General features: G+C 39.6%; 2 protein-coding genes across 2 annotated transcripts; one reads left to right on the top strand and one right to left on the bottom strand.

Moving 5' to 3' along the window:
* Nucleotides 1-2,450: 2,450 nt before the first annotated feature.
* LOC115796975 (claudin domain-containing protein 1-like) lies at nucleotides 2,451-9,788 on the top strand. Its single transcript, XM_030753470.1, has 4 exons — nucleotides 2,451-3,218; nucleotides 4,158-4,265; nucleotides 5,812-5,949; nucleotides 8,015-9,788. The coding sequence occupies exons 1-4, from the start codon at nucleotides 2,927-2,929 to the stop codon at nucleotides 8,233-8,235; spliced, it is 759 nt and encodes a 252-aa protein (XP_030609330.1). The 5' UTR covers nucleotides 2,451-2,926; the 3' UTR covers nucleotides 8,236-9,788.
* LOC115797090 (N-acyl-aromatic-L-amino acid amidohydrolase (carboxylate-forming) B-like) lies at nucleotides 9,770-13,410 on the bottom strand. The gene is made up of 7 exons (XM_030753563.1): nucleotides 13,399-13,410; nucleotides 11,833-12,017; nucleotides 11,554-11,749; nucleotides 11,370-11,463; nucleotides 11,188-11,295; nucleotides 10,989-11,101; nucleotides 9,770-10,062 (listed from the first exon to the last, which is right to left on the bottom strand). The coding sequence occupies exons 1-7, from the start codon at nucleotides 13,408-13,410 to the stop codon at nucleotides 9,817-9,819; spliced, it is 954 nt and encodes a 317-aa protein (XP_030609423.1). The 3' UTR covers nucleotides 9,770-9,816.
* Nucleotides 13,411-13,603: the final 193 nt, after the last annotated feature.

Raw genomic sequence — 13,603 nt, 5'->3', positions numbered from 1 at the left:
CTGACTCTTGTAAACATGATCTGTTTTATGTGTATTCAAAGAAAAGTTTCTTTTCTTTTTTTTTGAAGGCGAGACTTCAGCATTATGCCTTCAGCCATCTTAGTCTTGTGGAGTCAGATGAATTAAAGTCTTATGTTATATGCATCACACAGACAAGCATACTTTCTAATTAGTGCTAAGAAACATACAAAACATTAAAACACACACACTAGGATTTCTTTCAAATTTGTCTTTATTGATTATTGGAAATATATTGACAGATACAGTACAAAGCCATGTATATTAAACAAATTTTTACAGATTTTAACCCACAAACAACACCCCAGACAGCAGACACACACACAAAACTAAGACACAGTAAATAATATTTGCACAAAGTAAAAAATAAAAATAAAAAAATGACTAAAAATAATGCCATTTAAGATAACTCTATGATGATAAAATATATATAAGATATATGTCCACAAATATGTATAGAGAGAAAAGAAAGAAAAAAAATTGAAATAAACAAATAGCTTAATAAAATAGCTCTTCTGGCAATTAAGGACAAAAATGAAAGCATTCTTTGTTTGAAGCGTGATAAGTCCAGATCCAGGGCAACTCCGAAGATGGCAGATAAGGGGTTTGCCTCAGTCTCACAGTGCAAAACTTCAGATATGGTATGGAAGACTGACTTCCAGAAATTAGCTAGAGAGGGACAAGACCAAAACATGTGGATTAATGTAGCAGGTGCACTCCTACACCTATCACATGTTGGGTCCACATTTGGGTAGATGTGCACCAGTTTAGCTTTAGAATAATGTATCCGATGGACAACTTTAAATTGCAAAAGTGGGTGGCAAGCGCACATAAGAAACATACAAAACATTAAAACACGCACACGCTTGTTGGAGAGTGGGTGACCTGCTGTGTGTTTACTTGCTTTGTCGAAAATGTTCATGCTATGAGGAGGGAAGGGGGAAAAAAAAGGAAAAGAGGGGGTTTCTATATATATATATAGCACAACTAACAAATGTGTATGTATCTACTCTGAGAACCCTAATAAATATATCTCAGAAAAATAAACACACACACTCGGATTTCACTTACAAAAACTGGACAGACTCTTTATACAATGAAAAGCACAAGAAGCCTTGATATTAATCAGAAAACTGCATTAAAATGCACAGACGCTGTAAACAGTCACATGTTTGGCTGAGGTGAATCCAAGCAGAGTCTAGTCTGTGTTACAAGCTCCTCAAAGGAGACTTGGAACTAACAAGTCATCACTTTTTAGCCTTAAAAAAATAACAACTACCACATTACACAAGTGAAATCTCCACTGGAGATTGTAAATGCCCATTCAAGCCACCTGGAGATGACCCACATAATCAGGGTTGCTTTCACACATTACTCATAAAGGCCTAGTGGGCCTGTTACAGCCATTCAATAGGATGGTAAGACTTGGAGCAGGTTATCAAAGCATAGGACCAGTCTTGCTTTCTGCATACCAAATAATTTCATGGAAATTGTGAGCCCATTGGTTCTTGCCTGCCTAATTTTATTGATAATGAAATCAAATTATTTATTTCCCATATGTCTTTTGTGGTGTTCTAATCTGCTATGGTAAACTATCTATGCGTCCTTTTTTTTTCCTTTAGTTCTTTCCTTGAGTTCAGACCTGCATTGAGCTTGTCCAAAAAGGATAACTCAGAATGAGCATACAGTTCCATCAGCACACAGGTATTACAGGACTAGATATTGTAGCCCCTTGTTGGGCTCTCTCTCTCCAAAAATGGGAACACCATAACCATACATACCAGTCAACAAGCTGAAGACCTTTTGAAGCTGGTTCTCCATAAGATACTATGTATGGTAGAAATCAAGAATGTGGGAGCTGACTATAAAGGAAACCGTATATAACTCTTGCCATTCCCTTTTTCTTAGGAGCAGGGCGGTTGGTTTTCCCTCTCTCAGACGTCTGTAGAAGCATTTGACATTGTCTGTTCTTCATGTGTGCACTGAGACTTTGTCGAGGCACTTCTATTTGTTTAAATAATTAAATGTGTTCCAAACAGTTTCACAAAGTACATCTAATTATCTGAGAGCTGAAACTTGTCAGCTAGAAAACAATGGGCAAGAAGCAGATGTGAACATGTCTCTCTGGTCTTTGGCGTTAAAAAGAAAAATAAATAAAGCCATTATCCGGTTTGTAGTCGTCGTCAGAAGCCTTGGGGAACTTTTTTCCTGCTGCGTAAGTAACCAAAAATTTTCGAAAAGTTTCATCCGTAAAAATCAAGTTGGACGATCAGAGGCCAGCTATTTATCGTTACATGATTTAAGTTTAACGAGGCCATGCTGTCGTTTTATAGTGATAGGCCTGTGTCGGTGTCTATCTGGCTTATGTAAGATTATTTTTATTTCAGCTGATCAGCGGAACCGGAAGAGGAACACGCAGGGATTAGTGTGTTTACAACTCCCTGTATCCTGGGTGCACCCGGCATCAGCCAGCCGTCCAAATCAGACACAGGCAATTTGCATTTGCATGCTGTGTTGCCTAGAGCATAGCCTGTCGTATACCACCCCCACCCCCTTTACTTTCTTTCCTGGGTTATTTGTGGGCTTTGGCTGTTCAATAACTGTCGTGGCGTCGGGCCACCCACCATCTGTGGAAGTGGGACAAGGGAGCAGATGGCGCATCCAAGCCGAGCTGCAGGGTTGCTGACGCTTACTGTTCGTGCAGCGCTGGAGATGAGTATCAGTCATTAAAATAAACCTCGCAACAGAACAGTGTCGTTTTCAGGGTTAGCAATGACAGTGTGGTTGGGATAGATGCCGGGGACTCGAAGCATTCTAGGTTGACCCAATTGATGCGCAACGATCGGGCAACGATTTGATCACTGGCATCAACTTAATCCCCTTTGACGTGTCTCTGTCTCGCTGAACAATGGTTGACAACCGCTACGCCACAGCTCTGGTTATCGCCTGTGTGCTGAGCATCATAGCCACCGTTTATCTGTCGGTGGCCATCGGGACGCAACACTGGTACCAGTACAGCAGCCCCACGGTGCGCGGAGAGGCCAACATATCCGAGCTGCGCTCCCTGTACGAGGAGTTCATGGACGGAGAATTTGATGAGAAAACCTACAGTGACACATTGTTCCGCCTTAACGGCACTGTGGGCCTCTGGTGGCGGTGTGTGCTTGTTCCTGCCAACGCTCAATGGTATAAAGAGCCAGGTATGTTTATTAAGCAGACCTCACTTGCCTAGTGACAGTGTACATTTACATAGAGTCGGGCAGATCATGTCTGAGAGGTTTCAAACTATATACCCGCCATTTGCTGCTGTCTAACTGGGCACCTTGTCTCAGGCAGGTGTGACTTATCCCCAGACCTCTCCTCTGTCGCCATCACATTACTGTGCACAGACGTTATGATTATCTGGTTATTTAGAGAATATGACAACACTTGAGTGAGTTCTGGTACTTATTTAATGTGGATTTCTGTCTCATGATCAAGGTTGGATTACCAAGTGGACAAAGTGGGGACCCCCCCCCCCCCCCCCCAAAAAAAAACAAACAAAAAAAAAACTGTTTATTTAAGATAAATTGCTTTGATGGATACTACAACTCAATTATCCATCTCCTAGCCATGGTCTTCTACCAAGACAAAAATGTATTTTATTATCAAAGTCTAGAAACCATTTTTTTTCAGTTGTTTAGCTTGTGCTTGTGTTTGTTGTTCCCTGATGCAAAACGCCACAAAGGCCGGTTTTGCTATCAATAGGAAAACTTTCAGGATTTTCTTTCCACAATGTACAGTAAATATTAATTAATTTAGCCACTCTATTTGATCATTATCAACAACCAATACATGCCCCCCCCCCCCCCCCCCCCCCCGGGCCCCCATCCTCATGATCACTTTAATTTGTAGTTGTCAAGCCAATAATACATTAAATAGTTCCTGCTGCAGTTTATGCTATGACCCACTTTCTTATATTCAGGTTCATAATGTGGGTGGATGTTTTTCTAAGAGTTTTCATCCTTCAATTACTTTCTGACTGTGCTTGTACAACTGGTTTCCCCACAGGAAGTGCCAAAATGCATTAAGGTTTAAATAAGCATCACAACAATGTTTGAGTTTAATGTGCTTTAACACTGGAGGCTGGTCTCTTCTAGATGCCAAGATGGTGCTGGAGTGTCGAAGCTTCACTCTACTTCAACAGTTCACGCCAAAGTACAAAGAACCAGGGAACCACAACAGTGGAGAGGACATGGTGCGCACGTGTAAGTTTAGCTACAAGTTTCTATTTAAGAAAAAAAACACACACACACATTAACTGCAGTAAGGGATGATTCACAATTTTCAACATTTTTCCAAAGCGTACTCTTTTCAGGACCCCCCCCCCCCCCCCCCCCTCCAAAAAAAAAAGTGTACAAAGAAAATGTTGATCTTTTTTCTTTCATAATATATAATTTCACCTGGTTCTTTGGTATTGTAATGTAATAGGAAGTATTAAAACTATGGAACCCCACAAGGGACATGGGAGGAAAAAAAAGAAATGTACATATGCGAGATCTCGCAAAACTTTTTAATTTTAGGCCATGCACTTCAGTGTTAATCTTGATACAGCAGCGTCCATCAGGACGTTGAAATGATCGGTGAGAGATTGCAGCAAAAGTCACCTTTAATTTAGAATTCAGCAGTTCCTGTTGGCCTTAATCATGACAAAATTGTACAGGCATGAAGGAATGAACCTGACTGACTGTCTCGCTCTCACGCCATCACTGCTTCACTTGATCACCACAAACCCGCACAGCACTGCCCCGCCCCCTTCTCCTCTCAGCGACTCAGCTCTTAAACAACCACAGTGATGGAGGACACACACCTGTTTATGTATATTATACATATTCATAAAACAAACGCTCAAGCTGTGTGCGTGTGTGTGTGTGTGTGTGTGTGTGTGTGTACATGTCTCTCCTTTTTGTCCCTTGTTTTTTTCTCCCATGTCCCTTGTGGGGTTCTGTAAAAACACATCCTGTTGTTGAAATATTCTGTAGATCTTGGTATCAAATATACTCTTTCATATCTATTAAATCATTGTACTAATAAAATTCTATTGATCCATTATCTTCCGCTTATCCTTTTCAGGTGTGCGCGCGCACACACACACACACACACACACACACACACAAACCCTGACCTCAATTCATCCTTTATGCACAAATATACAGGCCAGCATGAATCTACATACCTTCTGAATAAAATCCATCATCGTTTTCTGCGGTTTACTGTGTATGGTTTCCATTTTTGGAACAATGCTTCCACTTCTTGTTGACTTCATCTCCGACGGCTTTGGCTGCTTTCCATACCTGCTGCGCCGCACTCACAGCTTGTTCCTGTCTAATATCATCAGTGGAGTCATTTTGTGAATCAATGATGGCCTATTTTAGAAAATTCAGTGAGGCCTTTGAACTGATCCACCAGACCAGAGGCCATATCGCTGCAGACTACACAATAGTGCGGTGGTGTAAATGCCTTGGCCACTGGCGGTTAGGCAGCAGGAAATTACATAGACCAACCGACATTTTCTAACTATTTGAAAAGTGTACAATGGGTGTTACCCCCCTCCCTCCTGTCATATGCTTTGTACGTTTTGGAAAATGTCGATGATTGAATCTTCCCTACGTTGTAAATGCGCTAAACAGGCAGGCTTGTCTGTGTAGTGTAGTGCGTGATGGTGAATAATACATTAATCCCAATTTCAGTGCTTAAAAGCCTCATTTACCAAAATTCCCGATATTTCACACCATCGTCTGTCTCTATGTATAGATCTATGGAGGTGCCAGTTTCTGCTGCCATTGGTTTCTCTGAGTCTGGTGACTTTGGCAGGTCTGACTGGATTCTGTGCCTGTCTGTGCCGAAGCCTCACTCCAACCCTGGGAATCGGAGTGCTTCACTTGCTGGCTGGTAAGACCTGTTCAAAAATATGAGGCGTCAGACTGCTCAATTAAGCAAAACACTTAACTATGGCTTGAGGAATTTGACCTAGTAAATCTGAAAGTAGATCAGTCATGTCACTGTGATTTGAATTTCAGAGTAATTGCAATGTATGTTTAGTATTTAGTAAATGTTACAAGGAAAAAGGAAGTATTTGTTCTATTTAATCCACCCACGCACAACTGTGGAAAGGGTAACTAGTAGGGCTGGGTGATATGGACCAATAATATCTTAATTTTTTTGTTTTAGCTGATATATATTTTTCGATATTTGTTCTTCTCAAAAAGTATAAACAAAAAGGTACTTCTGAGGTAAAAAGGTAGTACATGTCCCATATGTCACAAAGGCACTTTTATTAACATTCAGCTGTAGGTGTACATGAGAAATTGTTCAAAAATCAACTGTTGGCATATTAAAAAAAATAATGCTCCTTAAATAAATCAATGCATTTTTCCTCCATAACAAAAGACTCACAGCTGTCCTATTAAAATGTAAAAACAGCGAAAGGCTGACTTATTCTTTAAAAAGCCAGTCTTCACCAAAGTGTTTCCTCCTGTGTGTACTCCTGTACATCTAGTACAAAACATGTAAACAGACTGAATATATGCGCTGACGTATCACAGCAACAGGCCCACCCGCTCAATGCGGTGGCTACCATAGACATATATGGTGGCTACGCATTCATATGGCTGCATCACAAACACACAAAAAGACCCATTTCCATTATTGAGGTCACGTGCCTTATGATAGAAACCAACAGCCAGGCACTCCTGGGGGTCCAGGCGATGCCAAAGCGTATGAACGGATGAAGTAAGAAGGCTGTATGTACACAAAACACGGTAACAGCAGAGGATTTCAGGTTTCCAAAACTCCAAAAGTCGCCGACGTCACCGGAAAAAGTTGCTAAATTTGCAGCTAGTTGCTGGGAGCTAAATCTAGCTACAAAATCACTAAGTTGGCAACACTGCCATGCTGTCACTTCCTGCATGATTTATTCGTCAAGCAGTGAGGGAGAGGGGGGCAGCGTGAAGTTGTACAGAGAAAGAATGGTGAACTAGTGGATCTACAAGTATGAATGTTGTAGACTATATCGGTATAAACGATATTGTCTCATCATATATCGCATATGAAAATGTATCGACATTTTTTAAAAACTCAATATATTGCCCAGCCCTAGTTACTCGCTATATCTCTGCAGTAGCTACAGATAATACACAGGTGCAAGTAAGGATTTCTGAATTTCATTTAGTTGGTTCAGTTTCAGGGTCTTGGTTAGTCAAACCTCAGTGCAGAAATGACCAAAAAAAAAAAAAAATGTCTGAGTCCAACCCTAAAGACTGTATGTAAAAGATGGGAATAGCCATAAATATGCATTAAAGGTCTCCTTTAGTGTTTTTCTAGAGTACTCTTTCTAATATTTAGCAAGGTGCAGCTCCTGTGGTTCTTCATAGAAGTCCAAAAATTACTCTTCGCCTTACTTGAGTTATGACTGCTAAATGTATTTATGGCTAAAAGACTCTAAATAGTATGTTTTAACTCTGTTTTTGGCTGCCAAAATGAACATCCCATTTTACATCACAGTGAATTATAAATTCCCCTTGATAAGCATGTCAGCTAGCAATAGCAATAGCTGATAAGCTCCTACCAGCTCTACCAACTCCTGTAAAATTGGTCGTATTTGTTTGTTTGTTTGTTTAAAAAAGATTTCAAAAGCCCAAAGGGCCAAACAAAATGCATTGAAATCATTATGATATAGTGTAGTCACAGCAAATGTCTTTTATATACAATCTCTGGTTATTGTGCATATTGGGTCGATCTCACATTGTCATGACTGACTGGGAATAAAGCAGAGCCATTGTTAAGGAAACCTGTCATGCTTGTTTTCAGCTTTATATTGGTTTCTAAAAGAGTATCTTGGCATGATTCGTAGTTCAAAATAATCCTTAAGTATTCCAATAAACATGATTGAAACATTGTAATGTATTTAGGCAATGTTCATTAATTTCTGTATACCCCCTGATCCTGTGCCCTCCAGCTCTCTGCACATTAGCCACAGTGTGCTGCTACCTGGCAGGGATGGACCTGCTCCACAGGGTGTCTATGCTCCCTGACAAAGTGGATGGCTCTCTGGGCTGGTCCCTATACCTGGCCCTCATTTCCTCACCGCTCCACATGATGGCTGCCGCCCTGCTGGTGTGGGCAGCACGCAGCCATAGTCAGAACTACTACCGCATGACTGCCTACCGGGTGGCATAGACTGAGATTCGTGTTTGGATCTTAAGCCCTGCTTAGAGTTTGACACCAAGATGCATTTTATAATGAGATGGTTTTTTTCGTCTGTGTGTTTTTGGCTCTCAAGGATTAAGGATTGATTGCATGTACTGTACAGCAATGACCCGCTCTGTTGCATTAACAGATTTGTTTTTTTTTATCTCCCGGGAGGATGGGGGGTGGGGGACACACACAGTATGTATAATATAGTATAAGTGTGCTTCAGACTAAGTTAAAAACCAAGCAGATACTGTGGCATTGTTATTGTTCCTGGCATCTTTTTATTATAAGGGCAAGTGTTTAAAGCTGCAGCCTGATTACTGCTCCTCTATATGTATGTTATCATTTGGCTGCTGTGCTGACAGAAGACCCTGTGGAGACAATTACAGTAGAAGATGTACTGTTTGTACTGCACTTTGTGTTATGGAATTGGGAAACATTCATGTTTTACTGACCTCTGCTGGTGAACTTTACGAGTCTGCTGCACATGTGATTGCAGTTGGGTGTGATGATGACAGCTGATGATTTAGTACTTTGTTGAACTTTTGAAATCAGCTGGCAGTGATAAGTGTACTGGGCACACCCTAAGTATGCTTCTACAGCAAAAGACAAAAGTTATTTCGAACGGGTTAGCCGTGTTGTAATGGGTCTTTTATGTTAACTGCTTTGAAACGTAGCCAAAGAATGTGGCCTCAGGAGGAGTTCTGTATTTACACTGTTTCCGTGACTGCAAATAATTAACATTGCTTTAATTTCTTTTAACTTCAGTTCTATTTATTTATTTATTATTTATGGTAGCTGTGAGGTTCAGACTGTGTTTATAATTTGTTTATCCAGTGTATGGTTTTGTTTGCTTTTTGATTATATTTCTCATGCTGTGACCGATTTTGTTGAAAAGAGGAAAAACATCGTAGTGCTCATTCACTTATTTGTGTTGCTGACCATGTACATTCATATAATTTGGTGTTTTATGTTATTTATTTGATCTCCATTTGTTCCTTGATTGACTGATTCTAACATGAACTGTCTCAGTGGGGTTTCAGGGGAATTCATTTCCCTCTTTGGCATTATGAATGTACTTTAAAGGCCATATCATGATAAGCTGCAGCATTAGTTTCATTTCAAACATTTCCTGACTGTTGCTGTAGTAACTGGTAGTGAATTTCTATTTTTTTAAAAAGTGAAAATGAAACTAGTTAAATATATTTGGGAAACAAAATCACCATTATTACCCATAAATTTATGGTATATGCTTCTAGAATATCACCACCGATAAAGATTTACGAGCTTCATGAATATCTGTGAAATGATGCACTATTCATCTGATTATAGATCAGATTGTGTTTCACACATTCAGCCTTTAAATATTAGAACCTCTATCCCTGAATGCAGAGCAGCATATGATGTTTGTCAAAGTGTTGTTCAGTCCCCAGCTGTGAGCCGCAGTGGTTAATAAGTATACATTTAAGTATAGTGTGTGAGTGTGAGCAAGCATAACACATGCTGTTATTTCAATAAAAGTGTTTGTAAAAATTTAATTCAGTCATCAGTCTGTCGCAAACACCTTCACTCCTCTTCTTCTGATGCAAAGCGCTGCTCGTTAGCTTCTCGCTCTTGCTCTGTCTGTGCCCGGATCGCAGGAATCATCACGCGCCTCTTTCTCGCCAGGGAGAGAGCGATGCCCTTCTCGTAGTAAGCACATTCATTGATGAAGAAAGGATAAAGAGGTTCACTGCCTTGATACCTCAGTGTTTGCCCTGAGAATGTCTGGAACAGCGGGTCCTCAGGGTGGAGCAGGCAGAAGTCTTGGTCCTGTGAGGATTGTGGTGATATATTTGTCAAAGACATTTTCAGCACACTTTTATTTTTAACTTTAGTTTCTTTAGTACACAGTTAGTGTTCTTTTTTTTTTTCTCAAGTTAATCTTTTATTCATGTTTCAGGTTCCAGTCAAATTTATTTTCACACTTAGGTTTAAGTTTAGTTAACTAACACAATGTGCTGTAGACTTAGACTTTGATCTGTGGTGTCTGAATTACACATTGCCACATATAACCCATGCTATGTAGAATAAAGGAAAGTATTTATTGGCTCACCCTAAACAATTGCATCTGATATTCAGTGGCATCAATCTTGAATAAATTCAATGGACTTTAATACTTTTTTCTTTTACTTTTTAAGTTTGCCAGGTACCCACTTAGGCTGTGTTTTAGACACATGATTTTCAAAATTTAAAAGCAAATTTGTAGGAGTTACATTTTAATGGAGTCACTAATATGTATTTTGGCCCATCTGTTCTTTTTAATGTTTGGTTGCCAAATAGGTCAAACAAATATGGATGAATGTTAATCTAACTCAAAATCTAGATCAGTATTATCCCGGCTACAAAGCTAGTTTGTATAAAGAGGCCTAACCCTGTGCTTATAATTGTTTCTACAATAAAAGAAAATGCACACAGATTAATGAACAAATACATTATTTCTGAACAGCAGGTATGACGACATGCTATAAATAAAACTTTACTCATCCCTGTATAAAGAGCTTTTGAACACAGGCTGATTATTTTTCCTGGGACAAGGAGCTTTTCTTCTTCTTTGTTTGTGTTATTTGTACATGTACATTGTCAGGTAGTTTATGTTTTTGTTTTTTTATGTTGTTTCTATACATATATATACTTTAGCTCCCTGCCTAACTTCATACAACTGCAGCTATAAAAAGTGAAGGCATCTCAGGCCGTACCTGGAGATGAGGATGAATGGCTGCTGTGATGTTGTGGGTCTCGCTGTCTCTTGGGTAGTCGATGTGTCTAACCATGGTGAACACGTCCACAAATCCTCCCTCAAACACAGTGCCTGATAATAAATGCAGAAAACAACTGAGGGCTTCAAAGATGCAGCTGGGCAAAAACGCTCACCTGGCAACCTGTCTGTAACTGTACCTGAGTTAAAGAAGCGGACCCAGTCAAGCATGTGCTGCACACCCACTTTCATTGCTGTATAGATGTTTGATCGCACCACGCCGTGGGGCTGAGGGCCAATCTCCATGGCTGCAGAGCATGGGTTTTAGATGACTAATATTACTTTTGATAAGTTTGATTTATAATAGGCAATAAAAACTTACCAAAGCCATGTTTTCCCAATGAATCCAGAGAATACGATTCTTTACTGGACACATCAAAATGTAGGAATCTCATTGGTGTATCTGGCATCTCCCTCTGAAAAAGTCACAAAAATCAAATGTTAGTTGACAAACATACTATACAGGGTGAATGTATTTTACTCACTTAAGAAACAGTTTTACTCACCTGCAGGTGTCTGAATATGTGCAGGCAGATCCAGTCGTAGTCAGAATATGCGATGAAGCACAGGCCCATATTGGCAGTGGTGTTATGGAGGTCGCAGACCAAATCCACTGCCTCTGGACTGCCTTTGGGACCCAGGAGGCCATTCAGCTCTCGGGAGCTGATAATCTCATAGGGGGCCGTGTCTGAGAGGGGACCACTGGCAGATAAAAATACAAAATAGCAACGCACTGTTATTAGAACTGTCACCATGAGCGTTATCATCTCCTCTCATTGCCTTACTTGAGGGTGGCGTGGGTGAAGCAGCGGTTTAGGTCGGTGTCTACGTATCGGCGACACTGCTGCACTGCCCGCGGATTTGACAGCATCAACAGCAGCGACATAGGCTCCAAGTCCCGTTCTTCTTCTTTCCCCTTCACTTTCCTCTGCAGCTTCAGCAGCTCTCGCACCAAATACACCCCAGACAACTCGTTAATTTCATAGTTTTTCCATCATTTTTAAAGGTAGGAATAAGAATAGAAGCACACAGTTAACTGCATACATTAGGTACAGTAGTATGAAGCATAAGCAAGCATAAAAATGAAATAATCTTGTTTGGAAGAGAACGTGAAAGTAAATGTTTCAATTACTATTCATACAGGTTTGGTGTGTATTTAAACTAGTCGTCAATACAGCTTCTTTCTTGCCATATGTCAATTAAAGAGATAACATGGCATTGTTATTGTTCCTGGAATCTTCTTATTATAAGGGCATATGCATACAGTATATTTTTAAACATCTTTGATTTTTTTAAAGATCTGACAGGATTTAAACAAAACAATTTAAAACAAATAATTGTGGTAATCTGTTTCTTCAGTCTAAAAGAAGTGTCCAAAATAAAACTTGCATTCTGAAAACACAATTGAAACAAGTGTTAGTAGTTAATAGACGTATAGTCAAAAATATTCAAACCTGTGTGATTCTTGTTGACTTGTTGCACAATGTAATGCCCAAAGAGTCACAGGAGGAAATCAAATTTGTATTTTTTTTTTCTTGAAAAATAAAAACACGTTTGTACAGACAGCTGTGTTTAAAGCTGCAGCCTGATTACTGCTCCTCTATATGTATGTTATCATTTGGCTGCTGTGCTGACAGAAGACCCTGTGGAGACAATTACAGTAGAAGATGTACTGTTTGTACTGCACTTTGTGTTATGGAATTGGGAAACATTCATGTTTTACTGACCTCTGCTGGTGAACTTTACGAGTCTGCTGCACATGTGATTGCAGTTGGGTGTGATGATGACAGCTGATGATTTAGTACTTTGTTGAACTTTTGAAATCAGCTGGCAGTGATAAGTGTACTGGGCACACCCTAAGTATGCTTCTACAGCAAAAGACAAAAGTTATTTCGACCGGGTTAGCCGTGTTGTAATGGGTCTTTTATGTTAACTGCTTTGAAACGTAGCCAAAGAATGTGGCCTCAGGAGGAGTTCTGTATTTACACTGTTTCCGTGACTGCGAATATTTAACATTGCTTTAATTTCTTTTAACTCCAGTTCTATTTATTTATTTATTATTTATGGTAGCTGTGAGGTTCAGACTGTGTTTATAATTTGTTTATCCAGTGTATGGTTTTGTTTGCTTTTTGATTATATTTCTCATGCTGTGACCGATTTTGTTGAAAAGAGGAAAAACATCGTAGTGCTCATTCACTTATTTGTGTTGCTGACCATGTACATTCATATAATTTGGTGTTTTATGTTATTTATTTGATCTCCATTTGTTCCTTGATTGACTGATTCTAACATGAACTGTCTCAGTGGGGTTTCAGGGGAATTCATTTCCCTCTTTGGCATTATGAATGTACTTTAAAGGCCATATCATGATAAGCTGCAGCATTAGTTTCATTTCAAACATTTCCTGACTGTTGCTGTAGTAACTGGTAGTGAATTTCTATTTTTTTAAAAAGTGAAAATGAAACTAGTTAAATATATTTGGGAAACAAAATCACCATTATTACCCATAAATTTATGGTATATGCTTCTAGAATATCACCACCGATAAAGATTTAC

The sequence above is a fragment of the Archocentrus centrarchus genome, chromosome 18 (assembly GCF_007364275.1).
Source record: "Archocentrus centrarchus isolate MPI-CPG fArcCen1 chromosome 18, fArcCen1, whole genome shotgun sequence".
Taxonomy (NCBI): domain Eukaryota; kingdom Metazoa; phylum Chordata; class Actinopteri; order Cichliformes; family Cichlidae; genus Archocentrus; species Archocentrus centrarchus.
Note: the sequence above shows the minus strand (reverse complement) of the source record. Positions and strands in the feature narration are given on the sequence as shown.